Raw genomic sequence first — 25357 nt, forward strand, 5'->3', positions numbered from 1 at the left:
ACTTAATATGTTTAAATAGAAATTTTAAATTAATTAACTAAAATTAATGAAATTAAATAAGATTGATTAAATCAGAATTAGATTAATTTAAATGGACTTTGATAAGATTTTTACATTTATTTAATTAAACAAATTTTAATTCAAAATGATGACATCATGGATTAAACAATAACTTAAAGCAGAAATTATTAAATCAGATTTAAATTTGATTTATTTAACTTAATCAATAAAATTTTAATCATAGATTGATTTGCTTAAATTAAATCAGATTCTTTTTAATTACTCTAACTACAGTTACATTATTTTAAATCGACTTTTAAATCTGATGTTATTAACTAAAGTGAATTATGTTAATTAAAGTTGAGTTAATAAAAATAAAATTTGATTAAAATTGCAATCTTGTAATTTTCACAATATTTATGATTTTAATTTTTTTTCCTGATTCTTCCATAATGGCAAAACCTAAGTTTGTCAAAGTTTCTGACCCTAATTCTAATTCTGATGCCAATATTGATCCTGTCAATCAAAGAACTGTCAAATATTGATTACCATACCTATCTTATTATGCTTACCAGAGATGTCTAGTGTCATGACCAGGTTAGATTCACTACAACAGTAATATTCTACTTAATAGAATTTCAAGATTGGTACTCGAAACATTGAATTTACTAAGATTTCAAGATTCTCAAACACTGGACTGTTTCATAAAATCATTTTATCAAAAGGTACTTTCCTAAATGTAACTTTTAATGCAAATGCAATAAACCCAACAGTATTGCATTAAAAAAATTTGTATGCACGAGTCACTTTAGGCAGATTCATAGCTTTTGCTTGCATTTGTAGGTGGCAAAAAATTATGCATTTTTCCATAAATTATCAAGTTCAGTAATTACATTTAAAAATTTTATAAAAAAAAAGAAGAAAAAATTGCATCCTAATAGTAATCACTTTACCATTAGACGCAGTTGTTTAGCCGCAGAAGCAACTGCCTCTTGTTGATTAGGATCCATAGTTTTATATCCTTGCAGTAGCCTGGTATACATAGTTGGAACCTGAAAATCCACAATGCACATGAAATAGATAAGCAAAAAACAGATTCTGAATCAGACCTACCACAAACACATTTTAATTCACATGAGTTCATTGTTTTTTTTTTTAAGAAGAGATTAAAATAAAGTTAGACACTCTTACATGAAGAAACTATACATTCTGTTGAAGGGAAATTTCTACCTCACATTTTGTTCACATACAGAATTCCACAAGTTTCCTTAGGCCCTTTTGGTTTCTAAAGATAAAGTACTGAAGATGTTTGCACTGAAGATATGATCTCATAGTACAAATCAATTGTTTCGGGTTGCAGGCCAAAACATTACAATCAACAATATGATAATTTCTGAAGTTCATCTACATGCCCTATCATGTCATTAAGTCAAAATTACAACAGAATATAGGCCCAAGAACTTATTGGTCTTAAACAGCAGAAACTATTTCATCCTTAGCATTGTTTTACCTTAACTTCAATCAAATTTTGTTGTTCTCAGTAAAATTTGATCCATCTACTATATGAATTCTGACAATTTTCCAAGAATTGAAAAATGTAACATTTTTTTAATCATATTCTTCAAAATATATGATTAGTTATGTACCCTTACCCCTGTAAAGACAGTAATTGCATCTTCTGCAGTGTTTCCATCTTTAGGGTATGAATCACACCATCTTTGCCACACACCTCGGACACTAAATTTTGGCATGAACTCAACCTGTAAATAGGAAAATAATACAAAAAGCATTTTAACAAGATAAGATGATCAACACACATTTTTTGAACCTAGATTTCCAAAGAAAGAAGCTAGCATCCATTACAAAGAGTGGTCACCAATCTTCATCACTACATCTAGTGTCTTGATTATATTGTGCTAGATAAGACTACAGTTAAGCTATAGAAATGCTGGAATTGAATGAAATGCAGAATATAGTGACCGTCATAATGACAGAAAGGATTTTCAAGTTGGCACCTACCACTGATCCTGCATAAAGAGGTGCAAATAAAGCATTGAAGAGACCGTGCACATGTAAACTAAAGGTTAAGGAAGAAACAGAATGGTGAGCATGAATGAACATGGTATACTCATCCAGTAATTTGATGCACTAGGGATATTAAGGAAATCATAAAGAAAACATGTGTTTGATGCTTCTGCGTACAAGACTAAACTGGAATTTGAAGAACAAAATTTTCAAACCAAGTTTCATATTATATCAACAGAAAGTAGACAAAAATTTGGATATGGTGTAATGGCAGACAATGCAGAAAGTGATCATGACATGTATACTCCCAAGCTTCAGTCAGAATTTGAACCTGAAAAAAAAAACCAAAAGGAAACAGTTACTTTTGTCATGTCATGGAAATGGAGGGATAGATCATAACTGCCCGTACAACAGTCACTTCATTAAACTAGTTCAGTAAATCGTAAGAAAAAAATACTTTTAGAACGAACTGTTCACAACAGAAAGAAATAATAACCACTAAAAGTATTGGTACTATGTTTGAAATAGAAAAATAATGAGGTAAAGTTGTGAATGGTGAGCCAGTACCAATGCTATGGCGTGTAGTGTAAAACTTAGACTCTACCAGCAAATTTGTGAACAAACTTCATTTAGTGAAGTTGATGTGAAAAAATGGATCTTTTTCTAATATTCCAGATAGGTCAATCACAAACATGTCCTGCTGCTTTTGTTGTGGTGAGGAGCCTAAAAAATGTCCATGGAAATTATGAGTAAACCAAGAAAGGGGGGAAGAGACCAAAATAATCAAGGTAAGAACATAAACATTATTTAGCCCATGAAGTAGAATTACTGAAGCCACAAAAATGAATTAAGATCACAAATAACACATCAACAGATAATATTAAGAGGCAATGGAACTATAGATGTTTACTACTAAAAAAAGAAACAATCGGTCGTTTAATATACAGGAGTGTGAAGTATTCATATATCATACTCAGAATTGTTGTACTTAACTAAACTCTGTAGTTAGTAAAAACGCACTCTCTATTACTTCCTTCTAACAAAATAAAACCAGCTATTCAGCTTCATGACTTGTATATGCCACATTTATATCTAACAATTGAATTCCTTAAAAATCAGAACTAAACTTTTCAGAAAGCAGTTATACAAAAAGCAATTTTCTTACTTGAGAAATTATGTTGTTGTGAGTGTGGACAACACCTTTAGGTTTACCAGTTGTGCCACTTGTATAAAGAATCAAAGCAGGATCATCTCCTGTGAAATAAGAGTCAAGTGAACATGGAGAATTAAGAGCAAGTCTCAGAAGCTATCTACAACAGATGTTTGATAACATCTATAGATGTGGGGTCCATAAGAAAATTATTAGTAAGCATATCAGGGATTATCTAAAAGAATATGAAAAAAGGAAACACACACACACACACACAGATGACTACTTCATCATGATGAAGACAAATAAAAGAAAAGGACGGACAGCAAGAAATTGATTACCTTTCAGCAAGCTTGAATCCTCAATTTTCCTGATCAAGTCAGCAACCAAATTAGCAGCCGTTTCCCCTGAATATTTATTCAAAATATCTCTTGATGACATACTGGCAAGTGTTGGAAGTAGAGAAAGTTTAGCAGAGCATTTAGCAGCCACATTCTCCATGATTCCTTGATGGTCTTGAGTGCTCAATATCATTGATATGTCCTGAAAAAGAGAACAAGTTAAAATTCTTATGGTAGCATCAATATGCAAAAAGGTATTCAAAGAAAAGGAGAGAAGTTGAGGGAGACAAAGAAGAGAATGTGAGATTAACATGTAGTTCACCTACATTAGAAGAAATTTGCACGAAGTCATTCAAGAAAAAAAAGGTACTCTAAGATTTTAGGTCACTTGAGGTTTTGAGCATAATTAGGCCAAATTTTAGCAGACAATTCTTCTTCATTAATGTTATTAATATCAAACTATTGCACTACCATCAACAGATTCACAGCCCTACAATTTGGAAGTCAGATGTCATGTAACCAAGATATCCATCATAAAATACAAATTAAATATTATTTATTTATAGTGTAGAAGACGCTCTCTAAATTATGTAAAAAAATTCTAGAACTTCCAGAAAAAGTGGTCAACATACAACAGAAAAAATAGACACAAATACAGGTTAACAGGAGAAATAAAACAGATATGATGGCTTCTCTTCTAACATGAATATATGTACAATCTCAAATCATATTCAAATGAACAGATATATGAACTTTCATTAAACTTATTGTTTCTTCCAACCTTTGGCAGATAGGAAATTTTCAAAAAAAAAAGTTAACCAGGTGATAATTCAAATGTACAAACAGAAGGGGTATGGTACATACTGAATCATTCATGACATGCAAAAGCTCTGATTCTGGATAGCTGAGTGCAAGAGGAACTGCAACTCCTCCACTCAGCCATGTACCAAAGATTGCTGCAACAAATTCAGCAGAAGGTTTAGCCACAATCCCCACCCGGCCACCATTAAGATCCCTTGAGCCATTAACAAATCCAATTGATTTTGCGCACTCTTCTTTTGCCTATATCAATCGTTAAACTTAAGCAAATATATTGTAGAACAAGAACCAGAAATTCAAATACATTTGATATCAATTAAAAGGACCCAGTACCCATTGGCTTTCATCTATGTCAGGAGACAAAATAGAAACCTTAATGATTTATACAAGCATAGGTGCAATCCATCACAAGACACTTACATTTATGGTGCCTGCACCAAGCAATAAGTCTGAGATGTTTAAAGCAGAATCAATGAGTTGAACATGGGTATAGTTTTTCTGCTCAGCCCTTATAGCAGCACGTTCTTCGGTTGTAGAGACATGAGCAAGAATTGCTTTAACAGCCTCCATCAACGTACTAGACGATCTAGTAGTTTGAACTACACATAAGACAACATAAATTTTAGAAGTTACAACATATAAGAAGACATATTTCATCTGGTTAGTAAAGTTGATGATTAATTGACTCAAAGGTACATTCACATATGATAAGAGTAATGAAGAAGATACGGCAAATATTGTGTAAAGCACTCTGGTGTAGAATTAAACTAAACTGAAACTGGACCAGTTGGGAATTTTCTTTAGATCAGTTGACGATTTCACTCACTATTAATTTTTTTTTTAAAAAAAAAAGCGCTTCTTTTTACTGATTTATGACTTATAAATTATTCAATTGTTTACGTATTTCTTTAGCAGCTCTAACTTTGTCTGATTAGATATAAAGATTCAATAACAATTGCAATGCATAAAAATTAAACCAAAAGCTCCATCTCCAACCAGATAGGATCATGCAAACTGTGCAAAATGAAACATCAACCTAATCAAGATAAAGAAGCTCAGTGAGTGTGTGAGAGAGAGATCAACGGCAAGAGGTTTCTAGATAGCAACGAAATTGCGAATGATGGAAGGAAGAAGAGAGACATGGTTGTAAGCTTTGAATGAGCTCGTGCAGCAACTACAAGTTTAGCCCTTGCAGTGATCGTCCATCCAAAATTGTCTACTAACTAAATGGTGTAAACCTTCAACAACGAAGTTTTGGTAGCAACTAACACAAAAGCTGGCAGTAATCGTCCAACCACTTACTGAACGTATGCTGTAAGCTTATGACAAAGAAGTTTCTCTAGAGGACTAATATTTTCTTTTCTCCAACTTGCATAATCGAGAATCAGAATAATCAAATTGTATATCTCGGAATCTCAACCATTTAAGGATTTCGCTTTCTCTTTTTTTTTTTTTTTGTTAAAAAAAAAGTTCTTTTACTGGAGTGCGACATAAAGTTACTAAGTATCCCGTAAAAAGGCAAATTGTAAAATGCCTCGTTGGATGTTCCGACTGTGATTGAATATTCGATAAGGCACGTCAACAAAAATCCCAATTTCTAAAACACCAACCAATAAATCATTAACTCCATCCTCAAAAGGACAAACATCACCAACGGACGAGAGACGAAACATCCAACAACGCCGACCCTAATCAGAATCGAGAAGCCCGCACAGCTAACGGTTCTTGAAAGGCAAAACCCCAAAACTGATCAAATGAGTGTGCGCACCGGAGAAGAGGCGAGACCGTGCGAGCCAAGGCGAAGCGATTCTAGGTCGCAAGGCGAGCGAGACGACGCGGCTAAAAGGGAGACGAGATACACGGTCAGAAACCAAGGACAAAAGGCATCCCAGCGAAGCAGGAACAATAATCGTCCATCCACCTACTTCTCCACCCATTTATTCACCGAAAAAACCAGTCCCATCCGGTGAAGGTCGCACACCGCATTCAAAGTTAAAACCGCCGGAAATAAGAACATGACAAAAGAAATCAATAAAAAAAAAAAGAACACCAGGGGCGGTCTTCCTCTACTTGCCGCGTGTGTGACACGTCAGGCTCCATCTTGGCAAGGTTCCGAAACGGCCTTTATCTTATCTCAGGGCATCCGTAATTAAGAGGTTACTATGTCACATCATTTTATCATATCAAAAATTAAAAAATTAATTTTTTAAAAAAATTATTCTCTAGTATCATAAATTTTTTTAATTTTAAAAACTTCATTTCTTTTAAAATTTTCTCTCTATCATTTTTTTTCATTATTTTTTTTATAAATCTGATCCCAAAATTTTGATACAGTTTTATAAAAAAAATTATTTTGATACAGTTTTATAAAAAAAATTATAAACCCACCTATATAATGGGAAAGGGATTTATATTGAAAGATTTATAATATACATTGCATGCTATTAATCTCTCATTAAAAATGCTCTCATAATTAAGTCGGTCGTTGGTTTCTATATATTTCGATGTTGTTTTTTAATAAATCTATCTAAAAAAAATGGAAATTTAAAATGCCTTAATTTTATGTATAAATTTTAATTTTTTTAATATTTTCTTTACCTTATATATTTAATAAGATTTTTTTCAACTTTGATCTCTAAAAAAAGAAAAAAAAATCTCATTAAATACATTTATAAAGTAAAAAAATATTAAAAAATTATAATTTAAGTTCGAAATTAAGGTATTTTAGATTTTTTCACCTTTTTAATGAATCCACTAAAAAATTAGTATCCAAAATGGGTAGGGGATCAAGAGGGAATTAAGAATTATGAAGAGATCAAACTGATAATTAAATGTCAGAAATTTCTTTGTTATATATATATATATAGAGAGAGAGAGAGATTTGTTCCGCTGCGGAACAAACCTTGCGGACCGCTGACGTGGCAGCTGCCACGTCATAAGTGAGAAGTCGGTTTCTAAACATCTCTTCCGCAGCCCTAACGCGTCTCGACGTCTCCGCGTGCCTTCTTCTCGCGTCCGCCGCCAGGGGCTCCTTCCTTCTCGCGTCGTTCGCCAGGAGCAGATCTGACGCCTCCCGCCGACCTCAGCTTCCTCCTTCTCGCGTCGGACGCCACCAGCCCTCGGCGGCCCCCTCGCAAGCTCTGCTCCTCACTAGGGTTTCTCTTGTATAATTTCGGCGTGTCGGAAACAACTAGCCCTAAAAGATTCGAGCCAATATAACGCAAATCCGGGATCGATCACTCCCTTTACTAGAACAGTAGCACTGGGTTGGATTCAAAGCTATCCCTCACTTCATCACATTGCTGAGATCCCGTCTTCTCTTCTATTCTGCCATCGATTTGAGATTTGGAGGTATCCTTCTTACTTCTGCACCCTCCTTACATTCTCTTATTTTGTTGTTGACTTTTGGTTCCTGCTATCGCTTCCCTATCTTTGTTTATTCCTTGGTTAGGTAATTTTTTCACTTGCGTTTCAGGACTTGTCCATGCAAATTTAGTTTGATCTATAAAATTATTGTTTTTAGTCCTCTGGTATATTTTTGCAACTTAATCTTTCCTTAGGTTTCATGGAACTAGATTTGCAAATGATTTCTCATCCAGGGCTAAATTGTTGGCCGATTCATACAACGGACTTCCCGTTTAATAATGTTTTTTGAGAAGTGCACTGATAGAAGAATTTAGTACAAATTCTGTTTTACTAGACTTGCAGTTTCTATTGCAGTTTTTAACACTTATGCAAATTGTTATTGTTTAGATTAATTTTGTTAAATTTTAATGTTTAGGTTATTAGTTTCTTTTAACACTTATGCAAAATGTTATTGGTCTTTTCATGTTTAGATCTTTGCATGTGGTTTCTAAAGCAAATGTGTCTTAAATAACTGATCTGCCCATCCAAATGTTCCATATATTGTCACTTGAATACCATTTAGTTTAATTGATGTTCGATCTTAGCGTTTTGTACAGCTTGACTCATCCAATTAGATTGGATATTATTTTCTTCAAGTAATGTTTTTAATTAAATTTGCAGTTTTTATTTTATAAGAAATCAGTTATGTTTCTTTGTCTAATTATGTATTGTCAATTATAATGTGAGGGTGCCTAGAAATGGAAGAAAATAGAGCTGATGATCATGAATACATTCCCCAAGTTTCACATGATTGAAAGCCACAAATTGGAATGGAATTCTCATCACTAGAGGATGCATATTCGTTCTATAACCAATATGCACGAGAAGCTGGATTTAGTTCAAGGATGCACACGAGCAAGAAAAATAAGATAACAAATGAAGTAACGTGGAAACAAATTGTATGCTTTAAAGAAGGGCATACAGATCTAATGCGGTGGAATAAACATGCAAAAGTTGATCAAATGACAAGGGAAAGAGCACGTGGGTCAGTTAGAACGGGATGTAAGTCAAATATTGCATTTGCCAAGAAACAAACTGGACCTAATTGGGTTGTCAGTAGCTTTATAGAAACCCATAATCATCCACTCGCAACTCCATCAAAGGTGCATTTGCTACGCTTACATCGTAATGTTTCTGCAGCAAAGAAAGCTTTAACACAACAATTTTCAGAGGCTAATGTGCCAACTTGTCAACAAATGCGATTATTAGAGATTGAGTATGGAGGGCCTGAGGGTGTAGGTTGCACAGAAAGAGATATTAGAAATTTTGAAAGAAATCTAAGGGATGAACAAAAGGGTATTGATGTTGAAACACTGATTGAGTTTTTTACATCTGAGCAAGAGAAGAATTCGGCTTTTTTCTTTGATTACGAGACTGATTCAGATAACAGATTTAGTAGATGCTTTTGGACTGATCATATATCAAGAAGGGCATACAGTATATTTGGTGATGCAGTTGTATTTGATACGACATATAACACCAACAGATATGGCTTGATTTTCGCACCATTTGTAGGAGTTAATCATCATCATCAAACAATTCTTTTTGGTTGCGGGTTTCTTAGTGATGAGAAAACTGAGTCATTTGTTTGGTTGCTTACAAAGTTCTTAGAAGACATGCCTAAAGGTGCACCAAACATTATTATCACTGACCAGGATCCTGCTATGACAAAAGTTATTGCACAGATTTTCCCTCAAACAGCGCATCGATATTGGTTGTGGCATATATTGAATAAATTTCCAGATAAATTAGACCCTTTGACTTTTCGAAACAATTATCAAAATATAAAGAATGTCATTGTAAATTCTGCAACACCTGATGATTTTGAAAAGTCATGGGAAGAAGCTATCAAGTGTGGTAACTTAGAGAATAATGATTGGCTGTCTTTGATGTATGAATTGCGACACAGATGGGTGCCAATATATTTCAGCCATATATTTTGTGCTGGAATGTCAAGTAGTCAAAGATCTGAAGGCTCACATGCATTTTTCAAAAGTTACATCTCAAATAAGAACTCATTGATGGATTTTATCACCCGTTTTAATAGAGCACTAAGACACCAAAGACACAATGAGTTGGTTGCAGACCATATTGATATGAATGAATATCCTAAGATTAATACAAACTGGCCAATGGAAACTCAAATGGTTAAGGTGTACACAAAAAAGAAATGGTTGGAATTTCAAAGTGAAATGACCGAGAGTCATGGTTATTATGTGCAACATGCATTTACAGGTGTCGACTCAGTGGTTTACCATGTGATGAAATTTCAAAGTGCTTCTTCCTCCAAATCAAGGGTGCTCACGCATGATAAACAAAGGGACTACATATCGTGTAGCTGCACGAAATTCGAGTTTGAGGGCATTCCATGCAGGCATATGTTAGCTTTTTTCCGTATCAACCAAGTGTTTCATTTGCCTGATACATATATACTTAAACGATGGACAAAAGATGCAAAAGTTGGAGCAGTATATGGTTTGGGTGAGCAAAATTTCAGTGATGATCCAGATTCAGAAAGGTTTTTGATGTCGAGACACTCAAGGTTATCCTATAAAGCTTCAGTATTAATTGATGATGCATCTTTAACTAATGAGGGGACAACCTTCTTGGATGAACAATTTGATTGTATATACAATAAAATTCAAGAGATGAACATTAGTAGAACATCCAGTGATAGAAGTCAAAGGAAGAAATCCATGGATGAAGGTCTTGGTATTATTGATCCTTCTTTAGTAAGAACAAAGGGATGTGGGAAGAGGTTGAAATCATCGAAGGAGAAATCAACATCAAATTCGAGGCTATGTCATGGATGTGGACTTCGAGGAGTGTCACATGACAAGCGTAATTGTCCAAATTTACAGCAAGGGTAAGTGTGGATTAATTTTGCTAATTTTACTTGCAAGGACATATTTTTTTATTACATTTTCTATATATGACAATGTGTTAATTATCAGGTCAACTCAAGATAATTATCATAACAGTGTTGACGACACATATGAACTAGATTTGACATCTATAGCTGGTACTATAAAAGTTTTAATATATTAAATTATAGTGGTTCATTGACAAAATAAAATTAATAATTATTTTTATTGTTACAGGTTCTAACAACATGCGTTAGGATGCATGTAATTATCTATGGTTGGTATTCATCTTTTTCCTTTACTTGTATGTTTGATTGGTTTAGTGCATCTCTTCGTATGGTATGCTTATTATTATTTGGTGGAAATGTTGGTTTCATGTGCCAGTCATGTTTAGTGTCATTATGTTTGGTTGGTTTAGTGCAACTATTGTTGTCATTATGTTTAGTGTTGTTATTTGATTGGCTTATTATTGAGATTGACTTTTTAGTGTCTTGTTCATTGGAAACAGTTATCTGCAACTCATGTTTATGATTTTTATTTGGGGAAGAAGTTCGGCCCAAGTGATCTCAGGTTACACTTAATGAAGGTATATATTCTGTTGCCTCATTTTTACCTTCCCCTCTTCTATCTGCATTGCTTACTTCAAATACCATAACCAAATTGTACAAGAGAGTTTTATTCTTTTATATTCATTGGACATTCTAGTGCACCATTCGTGTAAAGCAAAGGAATAATGTATTTGCTTATGTGTGTTATAACTTTTGATGCGGAGGACAAATGATCTTGAATTGGCACTCTTCTGTTTAGCTTGAGTACCATCAATGATAAACTATTATATGCCACGGGACAGTGCAAGTTTTTTGTTTTTTGAATCCTCCTGAGTAAGAAATAATGAAATGCCATAAACTTGTAGACCCCATAACTCTACTGTTGTTTTTTCTGACAAGTATTTCATAAACAAAAACTCAATGGCAATATATGGTATCATGTATTACAATTGGTAATTGGCTTCTTTTAGTTAAAGAGTGTGTTTCAATATATTCTGTTGCATCATTTTTACCTTCCTCTCTTCTATCTACATTGCTAACTCAATATCATTTTTACCTCTTATACTGTTTAATTTGTTTATCCAATTAGGTTGATATTTTGCTGCGTGGATATCTTGGTTGGAATTCACAGCATGGTGTTCAAGTGCTTGAAAAAGTTTTCCCAAATGTAATTTTGTGTAAGAGCCACAGAAGATAGCAGTTTGGTAATTGAGTTTGCAATGGGAGTGAACTAGAAGTTTATTTTCTGTTGCTTTTTCAAACCGCGCAAGATCTGTATTCTTAATTCTTGTATTATCTGATATCTTAAACTATTGTCTTACTTTTCTCTTCTAATGACTATTTATTGTGAAATATTTTGAAGATATGACATTTATTGTGTAATTGTTGCGTATCACCTAAATAAAATTTTTTATAACTCATAAGATTTTGTACAGCCGGAGTGCTAAACACTAACACTTCTGAGTTAAAATTCTGAAATGTCGCAGTTAAGGTACTTCAGCATGAAAATATTAGAGCCAAGACTAGAACTAGAAAACAACTTTTGAAAAATAATGAACCAGTATGACACCGATTAAGATGTACATTGCTAACTGCCATTAGAAAAAAGACAATAAACTTCTACGATAATAATTATCATAATCAACATGAAGAAAATAGGAACTCACAGTGTATGCACCATAATTCCCAACAATGATAATGAAAAGGTTAAATGAAAAATCCGATAGTTGATTAAAGTTATTGCATTGCACATCCTTATTCAACCAGACTCCTACATAAGATTCAAAAATAAGAAATGACAGAATCATTTCCGGGTAGAAAAACTACCTACCAATTCATCGCCTGGGTTGAGAAAAATAATCTTAAAACAGCAAATATTGATGAATGCAATATGATTGCATCATCCTATATATCAATTTTTATCTATTTAACTTGTAAACATATCAGAATATATGAAGGAAAACTACCAACATCTTAAACAGGAAAGCGTACTTCTATACAAAAAATCGAAACTTCAGGTTTAATTGGTTCTGATTTAAATTTAATTCTATACCATGTGAAACAAAATCAATTAGAACTCCAACAGATGAGCTGACAATGAAGCTCACCTAGATTGTATTACACTTGGAGAGTTCTAAAAATTTATCATAATACACTTGTAGGATAAATCTATATTTCTAAATTTACTATCAAGATTTTTTTTAATGAAATACATACAGCTATTAGAATTATTTAGAGCTAAATATGTATAGAGCAATTCATAACTAAATATGTATAGTGGGAAAAGGGTAGACATCAAAGACAGAGTACAACAATTCAGAAAACTAAATATGTATAGAGCTACTCAAAATTGATCCATTACAACTTACATAATCTAAACAAAATACAAGTACATGTTTTTAATTTCCCATCTAATTTCCTTGTCACATTACAACAATAGTACTACTATACTAGATCAACCAACAAACAAAACAAATATATAGCTAAAAGAATTAAGTTCACTATCATTAATATCTAGACCATAAATGGTACATTCCAATTTCTCATATTATGGTCAGGATAAGCAACATGTTCACTTCCTACTCTTGGCTCCACTCTTGGCAGCATCCTATAATATATATCATTGGTGTCTACATTTAGTCCAGTATCGGACCTCACCCACTTTAACCATCCATGCTGCCTACATCCATAATATAGTCTTCCTGGGTTCTTGATGGATCTAGACACTAGCACAAATGCTGTTAATCCGCAGTCCTTGCATCGTACAGTTTCATATTTGATATGGTTGATGCTGCTATTACTTGATGATGCCATTCAATAACAACCTAAACAATAAAATTTAACAAAAGTAAGCTAAACAATAAAATTTTGCATAAGTAATTAAAACTGCAATAGAAACGACAAGTTCCATATAAACTTCGAAGACCAAATTACTCTGTTGTTACTTATACAAACTGCTGCTGTTACTTCGAAGACCAATAACATTTTGCATAAGTGTTAAAAGAAACTAACAACCTAAACAGTAAAATTTAACAAAATTAATCTAAACAATAACAATTTGCATAAGTGTTAAAAACTGCAATAGAAACTGCAAGTCTAGTAAAACAGAATTTGTACTAAATTCTTCTATCAGTGCACTTCTCAAAAAACATTATTAAACGGGAGGTCCGTTGTATGAATCGGCCAACAATTTAGCCCTGGATGAGAAATCATTTGCAAATCTAGTTCCATGAAACCTAAGGAAAGATTAAGTTGCAAAAATATACCAGAGGACTAAAAACAATAATTTTATAGATCAAACTAAATTTGCATGGACAAGTCCTGAAATGCAAGTGAAAAAATTACCTAACCGAGGAATAAACAAAGATAGGGAAGCGATAGCAGGAACCAAAAGTCAACAACAAAATAAGAGAATGTAAGGAGGGTGCAGAAGTAAGAAGGATACCTCCAAATCTCAAATCGATGGCAGAATAGAAGAGAAGACGGGATCTCAGCAATGTGATGAAGTGAGGGATAGCTTTGAATCCAACCCAGTGCTACTGTTCTAGTAAAGGGAGTAATCGATCCCGGATTTGCGTTATATTGGCTCGAATCTTTTAGGGCTAGTTGTTTCCGACACGCCGAAATTATACAAGAGAAACCCTAGTGAGGAGCAGAGCTTGCGAGGGGGCCGCCGAGGGCTGGTGGCGTCCGACGCGAGAAGGAGGAAGCTGAGGTCGGCGGGAGGCGTCAGATCTGCTCCTGGCGAACGACGCGAGAAGGAAGGAGCCCCTGGCGGCGGACGCGAGAAGAAGGGCAGCGGAAGAAAGCAGAACCCCTGGCGGCGGACGCGAGAAGAAGGCACGCGGAGACGTCGAGACGCGTTAGGGCTGCGAAAGAGATGTTTAGAAACCGGCTTCTCACTTATGACGTGGCAGCTGCCACCTCAGCAGTCCGCACGCGGTCTGCAAGGTTTGTTCCGCAGCGGAACAAATCTCTCTCTCTCTCTCTCTCTCTCTCTCTATATATATATATATATATCAAAGGTTTTGATACCTGAGTCACATCTTATATAGGACTTTGATATTCTATGTAGGTCTCGTGTGCAATGCGATTAAGTACATGGGATGTTTGAAAGTCACTTGGACTATAGATATATATAAAGTAGAGTAACAAAATTGATATACTATCCATCTTATACTGTACATTTCGTGCACACTTAATTTAAACTCTAAATACTATAACATAAATTTTAAATTTTAAACCCTAAACTTTAAAGCTTTAGCCTAAGTTTTAAAAAAATATATACTAAGTGTGCATAGGTATACAACATACAGTGGAATGCATATTAAAGCGTTTTATATATACAGACTCTATCTTAGATGGTTAAGTTGGATTAGTGCACCGATCTCCACCTCCGACGGGCCCACTTTTTAAAGGATGGGTTAAAATATAATAGTAAATACTAAAACACTTTTATAAAAATGTCTTAAGAAAAAATCTCTAAACACAAATTTAATTTATGTGTTTTGTTAATCAAATTTTTTTTATAGCAACGATTTTATTATTTTTAATATGAATATAAAAGATTTATTTTCTTACACCGGACCTTTCAAACTCTAGGGTCGACCCTATATATATATATATATAGTGATCCTGTCCGAATGCTGAATCAACGGACGCTGGGCACGTGGCGCTCCCCGGTTGCTGACGTGGATCTTCGACTGGTTGCACGAACCTCCGGCGAACCTGCACAGAAGTCGGGCCGGGAAGGGGTTCCGGCGGCGACCCTCCGACGCTCAAGTCAGCCAAGCAAGTAGTGAAGAAAGTGACTCCAATGGTGTCCCACGCGTACCTCCGGCGAAGTTTGAGGCTCTTTATATAGAGCGGTGAAAGAGCTCCTGCACGTCCACCGAGGCACATACGTGTCCGTAGCCCATACCTCGGTATGTGTCTGTCAGAAAGCTTACCTGACGCCATACTGCTACAGTCCAAGCACGTTTTCGATGGGACAGCAGAACACCTCGTTGTCAGACTTGGAGTATAGTCTAGCCATAGGACTTGACAGCTGTCATAAGATGTTCTTGTCCTTCACTACCGACCACAGGCCGGGGCGTCCGGCAGGCCGGCTGGACGGGGAGTCCGTCCGGCCAGCCCTCATCTTACGCGCCGGCCGGACGGCACTCACATCACGTCCGGCCTGTCGTTGGCATCGATATGCTGGGGATATTTTCGGTAGGGTGTTATGTAGGGACTGTTTAGCAGTATGTCACCTTCTCTTAGGCCTTCCGCTCGGCTCTTTGCAACTGTTCAATTGAGCGTCGGAACCCCGACTTCTGTCGGGGCGACTTTTGCCATCGGCTATTCACCGGTCGGCCGGCCGGGAGATGCCACCTGGCCTTTTGACTCCCGCGTGGCATTGACCCCTCAGAATGGGGTCCCCTGTTCTAACCGCCGGATCACTTGCCTCCCCCTCAAGTCTAGTCGAAGGAGGCGAAGTCCGACTGACTGGACTGCCGATCTGACTGAGTAATGACCGATGCATTAGTCCGCTCGGCCAGGCTCAGGGATGCTCATCCGTTCGGCGATATCTTGCCCGTGCCTTGTATTGTCTGGGAATTTATGCCGAATCTTCTTCTCTACTACCAACCACGTGCGTTGCGTGCGATACAGGGCGCTCATTAAATGTAACCCGTATCTTGCTGACACGTGGCAATCTTTCTTTTGTCAGGGTATGGCGGTGGCGTCACCTCCGATGGGACAGTCGCCGTTTGAAATGAACGGCTGGATGATGACCTCGTTCTTCACGACCTGAATCGGACGGCTAAGGTCGTACGGGGCAAACGTTATAAATCTCGCGGCCCCCTCTCTCCGCCGCCTTCTTCTTCATCGACCTTCGACCCCCCGCTGTTGTTTCTGCTCCGGCGATCCTTACTCCCCGCCTGTTTGGTATGCTCGCCATCTTCTTCCTTTTCTCGATCTTTCTCGTACCTGCAAGCCTTCCTTTTCAGCTTCCCTCCTCCTGTATTGCTTTCTTTTTCATTCTGTCGGCATTTTCTTTTAGTTTTTCTGTTCATATCTCTTCTGTTTCGACCATGGCGAGTACTTTTACGCCTACAGTCGGCGCTCCTAGTCTCTGGTATACGACTATGGAGAGCCGATTCGATGAAGAAGACGCACTGCGTCTCATTCGAACGTATGAAATTCCGGCTGACCATGAGATAGTTGTGGCTAGTCCTTCCGATCGGCCTAATGACCCGCCGCCCGGCACCATTTGCTTCTTCCGTGATCAATTTTTGGCCGGGCTGCGCTTTCCTCCACATCCGTTCATCATCAAAATATGCAACCACTTTCACCTCCCGCTCGGCCAATTAGTCCCGAACTCGATTAGGTTGCTGAGCGGGGTGATAGTCCTTTTCAAATTGAATGATATCCCCTTGAACCCCAAGTCTTCCACTATTTCTTCTACCCCAAACAATCTGAGTGGGGAACCTTCATATTTCAATCTAGGTCGATGATCCTGTCCGAATGCCGAATCAACGGACGCTGGGCACGTAGCGCTTCCGGCAGCTGGCGTGGATTTTCGACTGGTCGCACGAACCTCCGTCGAACCTGCACAGAAGTCGGGCCGGGAAGGGGCTCCCGGCGGCGACCCTCCGACGCTCAAGTCAGGTAAGCAGATGGTGGAAAAAGTAGCTCCAAAGATGTCTCACGCGTACCTCCGGCAAAGTATGAGGCTCGTTATATAGGATGGTGAAAAGGTTCCTGTGCGTCCACCGAGGCACATACATGTCCGTAGCCCATACTTCGGTATGTGTCTGTCAGAATGCTTACCTGATGCCATACTGCTACAGTCCAATCACGTCTTCGATGGGACAGCAGAACACCTTGTTGTCAGACTGGGAGTATGGCCTAACCATAGGATTTGACGGTTGTCAGAAGATGTTCCTGTTCTCCTTTACCCGCCGCCGGCCGGGACGTCCGTCCGGCCGGCTGGACGGAGACCGTCGTCCGGACGGCCTTCATTCCCTGCGTTGGCCGGGCGGCACGCCCCTCATGTCTCGCCTGTCACTTGCATTGATATGCTGGGGAGACTTCCGGGCGAGTGCCCTCCGCTCGGCTCTCAGACATTGTTTCAACTGAGCGTCGGAACCCCGACCCCGGTCAGGGCACCTTTTACTGTTGGATGCTCCTCGGCTTAGCCGATCGGTCTGTCCTTTTCTCCCGAATCCGGTCGGCTCATCCTCCTCCGGTGGACCCCACCGGCCCTTTAATCTCCACGTGGCGTTGACCTCTTGCAATGGGGTCCCCTGCCTTGACCACCGGATCAGTCGGGTTTCATCCTATTTACCAACATGCCGAGCTCCAATAAGCATTGGAAGAAGCATTTCTTTTTTATGCGTCTCCCCGAACGGCCGGCCTTCCGAACGAAGTGGCAGACGGCGGTGCCGAATCAACCGGGTTTCGGCAAATTCAAGAGCCATCCGGCGTATCTTCATGCGGCCAACCAGCTGGTCGGCCAACGTTACGATATCGACAAGTTGCTCCTTCCTGGAGTAATGTACATATTTGGCTTGTCTCCCATCCCAGCCGATCTGCCTTGCAGCATGAGTAAGCGATTCTTATCCCCCTTTTTATGTTGTGCTAACTGATTTATTCTTTGTTTCTGCAGCTGAAGTTATGTGGCGTGCTAAGGCAATCGAAAAGCTCAAGCTGAAAGCCGCCAATATTGAGGCGGTGAAGGACAAAGAGGCAGCCGAATGGGGTTTGGTTCTGGCCGGCTCAACAACTGAAGGGGATGGGGGGACTCAGATGGTTCCCACTGATCCGGCCGCCCCTATCTCCACTGATGACACCGCACTCGATCTTACTACTACTGATCGTGCCGAGGAGGAGGGCCGATCGGCTGATGAAATCCCTCTGGTGACTCGTAAACGTCATCGGCTAGAGCAAGCCGCTCAACAGCTTCCACCAGGAGAGCAGCTTTCCGAGCGGAGCGATGATGCTCATGTGGTTCTTGAGGCGGTCTCCTCGGAGCGCACTCCGACTCAGCTTGACTTGCCGCCGACCATCCTTGAGGCGCAACCTTCCACCTCTCGGACTCTACATCGTCTTAGGCGACTGGGCGACCATCCGGTCCCGATCGGCGAGTCCTCTGGCCATGCTGCTGCATCTCAAGATGACTCGAGCGGCCCGAGGGTGATTAAAACTGTCCTAAGATTTCCCTCGGAGGAATACCTACTGGCCGCCGATCGGCCATCAGTTCCCGAACAGCAGATCGCCCTCACCGGTCCGCTCGCCAAAGTTTGGGAGGACGCGCGTGTACGCGTTGCGCTCATGTCCCCCAGTCAGCTAGGGGACAACAACCTGCAGCAGGCGACCGGGGTATGCCTTTCTGTTTTACTGATACTTTTTATTTTAGCTTTTAACTTAACTGCCTTTGTTCGCAGAGTTGGGTAGAGCAGATTGCGGTCAGCAATTGACTGGCTAAGCTGGAGGACGAAATGAAAAAACTCAAACTTTCGGAGGCGAACCAAGGGCAATCCACTGCTGCTCTGGAGAAAAGCAAAAAGCTTTTGGAAGCCGAACGGAAACGAGCTTCCGATCTGGCGAGCGAGGTCGCTCGGCTTGAAGTTGTGGTCAAACAACGGGATAAAGAGATCAAGACGGCGACCTCTCGGAAGCGCCAGTCCATTGATGACATGGACCTAATGAAGGTGGAGATCAGAGGGCTGGAGCAACGCATCAAGGATCTGGATGCCCTTCTGGCCACCGAGAAGGAGAGCCGCTCGGCCGATCTGCTCAAATTTGAAGGAGACTTGAAGGATCTCCATGCCGCCAACGATGCTTCTCGAGCCGCTCTCCGAGGGTATCAGGATGGGGAGTCGGCCCGCTCTGCCGAAGTGAGGAAGGCATTTGTCCGCTCGGATGATTTCGGAGAGAAATTCACCGACAAGATTTCCCTCACTTTTGAAGAGGCGATCAAGGCGGCGGTGGATTACTTGAAGGCTAAAGGCCACCTTCCCGCCGAGCTGACCATCCCCCCAGAGGATCTGGCTACCGTGATGGGCGCCATTCCTGATGCTCTTTTTGATTTTGACGCGTGAGGAGTGTTTATGTTTTTGTACTCTTGCTGTTCGGCACAACTTACTTTTGCTGTAACTTCTTTTGTTTGCCCAGCGTTTGGCGTAAATAGATCATCTTTCTGTTCTTGCAACTTTTGTTTTGGCAAGAAATTTTTCTTTCGTCATGTTTAAAGTGTTCCTTAAAACTCCTCCGCTCGGCTTCATATTCTAACATGAGCTCAAGCCGATTGTCTTCGAAAAATGTCTTTCGCCATGCGACTGCATAGCCGCTCTGCGAGCGAACGTCATTCGTTCACGTGCTCACATCTTTAATTCTTATTAACTATCTTTTGCTTTGCACCTTACCTCAAAGGGGTTTTCCCCATACTTTTGCTAAGCGAGCCGCTCGACCGTATGCTGGCCTTAAAGAACAGGCTCTGTCGTCGGTCGGCTCTTACCGCCGGAATGTATCACGTGGATGGCTATCCGCTCGGAGCGTTTATAGACGCCGGCTCGTCTCTCGATTTTTAATGTCGGAGCTCGACGGTCTTCCGCTCGGAGCGTTTATAGACGCCGGCTCGTCTCCCGATTTTTAACGTCGGAGCTCGACGGTCTTCCACTCGGGAGTTTATAGACGCCGGCTCGTCTCTCGATTTTTAACGTCGGAGCTCGACGGTCTTCCGCTCGGGAGTTTATAGACGCCGGCTCGTCTCTCGATTTTTAACGTCGGAGCTCGACGGTCTTCCGCTCGGCGGGTTTATAGACGCCGGCTCGTCTCTCGATTTTTAACGTCGGAGCTCGACGGTCTTCCGCTCGGGAGTTTATAGACGCCGGCTCGTCTCTCGATTTTTAACGTCGGAGCTCGACGGTCTTCCGCTCGGGAGTTTATAGCTCGTCTCTCGATTTTAACGTCGGAGCTCGGCGGTCTTCCGCTTCGAGCGTTTATAGACGCCGGCTCGTCTCCGATCTTAACGTCGGAGCTCGACGGTCTTCCGCTCGGACGTTTATAGACGCCGGCTCGTCTCGATTTTTAACGTCGGAGCTCGACGGTCTTCCGCTTGGACGTTTAAACGCCGGCTCGTCTCGATTTTTAACGCCGGAGCTCGACGGTTTCCGTTCGGACGTTTATAGACGCCGGCTCGTCTCGATTTTTAACGTCGAGCTCGGCGGTCTTCCGCTCGGACGTTTATAGACGACGGCTCGTCTCGATATTTAACTTCGAGCTTGACGGTCTTCCGCTCGGACGTTTATAGACGCCGCTCGTCTCTTTTTAACGTCGGAGCTTGGCGGTCTTCCGCTCGGGCGTTTATAAACGCCGCCCGTCTCGATTTTTAACGTCGGAGCTCGGCGGTCTTCCGCTCGGACGCTTATAAACGCGGCTCGTCTCGATTTTTACGTCGGCTCGACGGTCTTCCGTTCGGACGCTTATAGACGCCGGCTCGTCTCGATTTTTAATGCCGGAGCTCGGCGGTCTTCCGCTCGGACGTTTATAGACGCCGGCTCGTCTCGATTTTAACGTCGGAGCTCGACGGTCTTCCGCTCGGACGTTTATAGACGCCGGTCGTCTCTCGATTTTAACGCCGGAGCTCGACGGTCTTCGCTTCGGACGTTTATAGACGCCGGCTCGTCTCGATTTTAACGTCGGAGCTCGACGGTCTTCCGCTCGGACGTTTATAGACGCCGTCTCTCGATTTTAACGTCGGAGCTCGGCGGTCTTCCGTTCGGACGTTTATAGACGCCGGCTCGTCTCGATTTTTAACGTCGGCTCGACGGTCTTCCGCTTCGGGCGTTTATAGACGCCGGCTCGTCTCGATATTTAACGCTCGGAGCTCGACGGTCTTCCGCTCGGACGTTTATAGGCGTCGGCTCGTCTCGATTTTAACGTCGAGCTCGGCGGTCTTCGCTTCGAGCGTTTATAAGCGGCTCGTCTCGATTTTTAATGTCGGAGCTCGACGGTCTTCCGCTCGGACGCTTATAGACGCCGGCTCGTCTCTCGATTTTAACGTCGAGCTCGACGGTCTTCCGCTTGGACGTTTAGACGCCGGCTCGTCTCGATATTTAACGCCGGAGCTCGGCGGTCTTCCGCTTCGGACGCTTATAGCCGCCGCTCTCGATTTTAACGTCGGAGCTCGACGGTCTTCCTCCGAGCGTTTATAAACGCCGGCTCGTCTCGATTTTTAATGCCGGAGCTCGACGGTCTTCCGCCGGACGTTTATAGACGCCGCTCGTCTCGATTTTAACGTCGAGCTCGGCGGTCTTCCGCTTGGACGTTTATAGACGCCGCTCGTCTCGATTTTTAACGTCGGGCTCGAGTCTTCCGTTCGGACGTTTATAGACGCCGGCTCGTCTCTCGATTTTTAACGTCGGAGTTCGACGGTCTTCCGCCGGACGTTTATACGCCGGTCGTCTCGATTTTAACGCCGGAGCTCGGCGGTCTTCCGCTTGGACGTTTATAGGCGTCGGCTCGCTCTCGATTTTTAACGTCGGAGCTCGGCGGTCTTCCGCTCGGACGTTTATAGGCGCCGGCTCGTCTCGATTTTAACTTGAGCTACTGTCCGACGGACGTTTATAGACGCCGCTCGTCTCGATATTTAACGTCGGAGCTCGACGGTCTTCCGCTCGGACGTTTATAGACGCCGGCTCGTCTCTCGATTTTTAACGTCGGAGCTCGACGGTCTTCCGCTCGGAAGTTTATAGATGCCGGCTCGTCTCTCGATATTTAACGTCGGAGCTCGACGGCCTTAAAGGCTAACTTTAACATAGCCGCTCGACGAAGATATTTGCCATCTTTATAATTTTGCTTCATGCATTACAAGGACATAGGCGACTGAAATGTATATAAATTTACATTTAGCGCACCTTTCACCCAGCTTGGATAACGTACTCCAGGCCGAACGGCTCGGGGTCTTCTTCGTCGAGCGCTTGGCTCGGATAACATACTCCCGGCCGAACGGCTCGGGGTCTTCTTTGTCGAGCGCTGGGCTCAGATACTGTACTCCTGGCCGAACGGCGCGGGGTCTTCATCGTCAAGCGTTTGGCTCGAATATTATACCTCCGGCCGAACGACTCGGGGCCTTCGGCATCGAGCGCTTGGCTCAGATACTATACCTCCGGCCGAATGGCTCGAGGCCTTCATTGTCGAGCCTTTGGCTCGGATACTATACCTCCTGCCGAACGGCTCGGGGCCTTCATTATCGAGCGCTTGACTCGGATATTATACCTCCGGCCGAATGGCTCGGGGCCTTCTTCCGGCAAATTACGATGAATTTTATGTCCGAAAGAAACTATATCTGAAAAACTAACCTGCCGATCAGCATAAGATTTGACTCAATTTCTCAACTCCCGAATACCCGTGGAGTGAGGTGGATACAATGTACTCGTCGAAATTTATCAAGGCCAGGAGGATGGCGAAACTTCCCGGTCGGTCCTCCATGGCCGCTGGGCCCCTCAGAGGTGGAGGCGGCCTGCTGCGTTATCCTTTTACTTGAGCCTTCTGCTCCTGTTGCTCCACGAGCCTAGTTACTCTTGCCTTTATCAGAGCGTCGAGTTTCTCCACGGAGAGCATCACCATGTGTGGTCGTCCAGCTTCATCCATCTCTTCCGATCGGATGCAGGAGCGTTCCCACAGACGGCGCCAATTTGATCCTGTCCGAATGCTGAATCAACGGACGCTGGGCACGTGGCGCTCCCCGGCTGCTGACGTGGATCTTCGACTGGTTGCACGAACCTCCGGGGAACCTGCACAGAAGTCGGGCCGGGAAGGGGTTCCCGGCGGCGACCCTCCGACGCTCAAGTCAGGCAAGCAAGTAGTGAAAAAAGTGGCTCCAATGGTGTTTTACGCGTACCTTCGGCGAAGTATGAGGCTCTTTATATAGAGCAGTGAAAGAGCTCCTGCACGTCCACCGAGGCGCATACGTGTCCGTAGCCCATACCTCGGTATGTGTCTGTCAGAAAGCTTACCTGACGTCATACTGCTACAGTCCAAGCACATTTTCAATGGGACAACAGAACACCTCGTTGTCAGACTTGGAGTATGGCCTAGCCATAGGACTTGACAGCTGTCATAAGATGTTCTTGTCCTTCTCTACCGACCATAGGCCGGGGCGTCCGGCAGGCCGGCTGGACGGAGAGTCCGTCCGGCCAGCCCTCATCTTATGCGCCGGCCGGACGACACTCACATCACGTCCGGCCTGCCGTTGGCATCGATATGTTGGGGATATTTTCGGTAGGGTGCTATGTAGGGACTGTTTAGCAGTATGTCACCTTCTCTTAGGCCTTCCGCTCGGCTCTTTGCAACTGTTCAATTGAGCGTCGGAACCCCGACTTCTGTCGGGGCGACTTTTGCCATCGGCTATTCACCGGTCGGCCGGCCGGGATATGCCACCTGACCTTTTGACTCCCGCGTGGCATTGACCCCTCAGAATAGGGATCCCCTGTTCTAACCGTCGGATCATATAGGATAGTGCTAAATGACTAGAATCTGACCACCCAGAATATATACATGCATGCATATACATGAACATTTTAATAATATCATATGCATATATTAATTATATGCATGTGCATGCATGTATTATAATTGGAAGATTGAGATTTCTAGCTGGTCATATTCTGACCAACAAGATTTACTCATATATATATACACACACAAAACTATTTTCTCTCTCTTGCATGCAAAGTAGTGCTATCAACGTGGTACTGATTTCTACAAATTAGTATCAACAACAAATAAAACTAACACTAACATTGGTGTTGGTTTGTAGAAATCAGTACCACGTTGATGCTAGTTTTTACAACAATAAATGTGATATTGGTTTCAACAAACCAACACTAACGTTGGTGCTAGTTTATAAAAATCAACACTATGTTGGTGTTGATTTGTAGAAACTAGCTCTAACAACAAATGAAGTCAGTTGCAAAACTAGCATCAACATTAGTGTTGATTTCTACAAAGCAGCACCAACAACAAATGAAATCAACACCAATATTAGTGTTAGTTTGTTGAAACCAGTACCAATGTTGGTGCTAGTTTGTTGAAATCAACACCAACATATTGTTAGTTTGTAAAAACCAACACTAATGTTGATAATGGTTTATAAAAATAAGCACCACATTGATATTAGTTTCTACAAACCAGCACCAACAACAAATAAAATTAGTAGCAACATTAGTGATGATTTGTTGAAAATTTCATGAACAAATAGAATTTTATATATATATATATATATATATATATATATATGATTAATTTGATCTCATGAAAATTTCTCATTTAGAAAGTACAAATGAATTTTAAGGGACGATCCATTGTTATAAGTTTTCTATGTGGCATGCCCTAGATGAAATTTAAACCCTAATTGTCCAAGAAGTTCATCCCATCTGTTACCATTTTCTAATTTTATTTTATACTGGGTATAAACTACTTGATTTATGGATACTTATACGCATTTGACAAGCTTCATCCATAAAGAACGTTTTGGGCCAAGCTTTTGATCCCTCCTCTTCGTTGTTGGAATCATTCCTACATCAGGCTTCAAGTTGGCCTCAAACCCACGGCGTACGGTATCCACAAACGGATAGGCCAATCCCAACTGGAAACGCGTGGCATTCCTTCAGTGGATCCTTTCATCGTCGAACGCCATCCGAAACGCTTGGACTCCGC

At 41.2% G+C, this 25357-nt stretch overlaps 1 protein-coding gene across 3 annotated transcripts in view; it reads right to left on the reverse strand.

Moving 5' to 3' along the window:
• Positions 1–6319, reverse strand: part of LOC122012155 (probable CoA ligase CCL8) — a 29423-nt gene extending 23104 nt beyond the window's left edge. The window contains exons 1-9 of one of the 3 annotated variants that reach the window (XM_042568604.1): positions 6104–6316; positions 4756–4934; positions 4381–4578; positions 3517–3718; positions 3191–3279; positions 2287–2356; positions 2020–2072; positions 1653–1760; positions 954–1052 (exon numbers count right to left, since the gene is read on the reverse strand). In XM_042568604.1, the coding sequence (XP_042424538.1) occupies positions 954–1052; positions 1653–1760; positions 2020–2072; positions 2287–2356; positions 3191–3279; positions 3517–3718; positions 4381–4578; positions 4756–4934; positions 6104–6272 (1167 nt within the window). In that variant the 5' untranslated portion in view covers positions 6273–6316. Of the gene's footprint in view, positions 1–953; positions 1053–1652; positions 1761–2019; positions 2073–2286; positions 2357–3190; positions 3280–3516; positions 3719–4380; positions 4579–4755; positions 4935–5945; positions 6078–6103 lie in introns of those variants that run through there. The other 2 variants (XM_042568605.1, XM_042568606.1) reach the window with 2 other exon arrangements.
• Between the last annotated feature and the right edge of the window lie 19038 nt (positions 6320–25357).

Source organism: Zingiber officinale, chromosome 8A (assembly GCF_018446385.1).
Source record: "Zingiber officinale cultivar Zhangliang chromosome 8A, Zo_v1.1, whole genome shotgun sequence".
Lineage (NCBI taxonomy): Eukaryota > Viridiplantae > Streptophyta > Magnoliopsida > Zingiberales > Zingiberaceae > Zingiber > Zingiber officinale.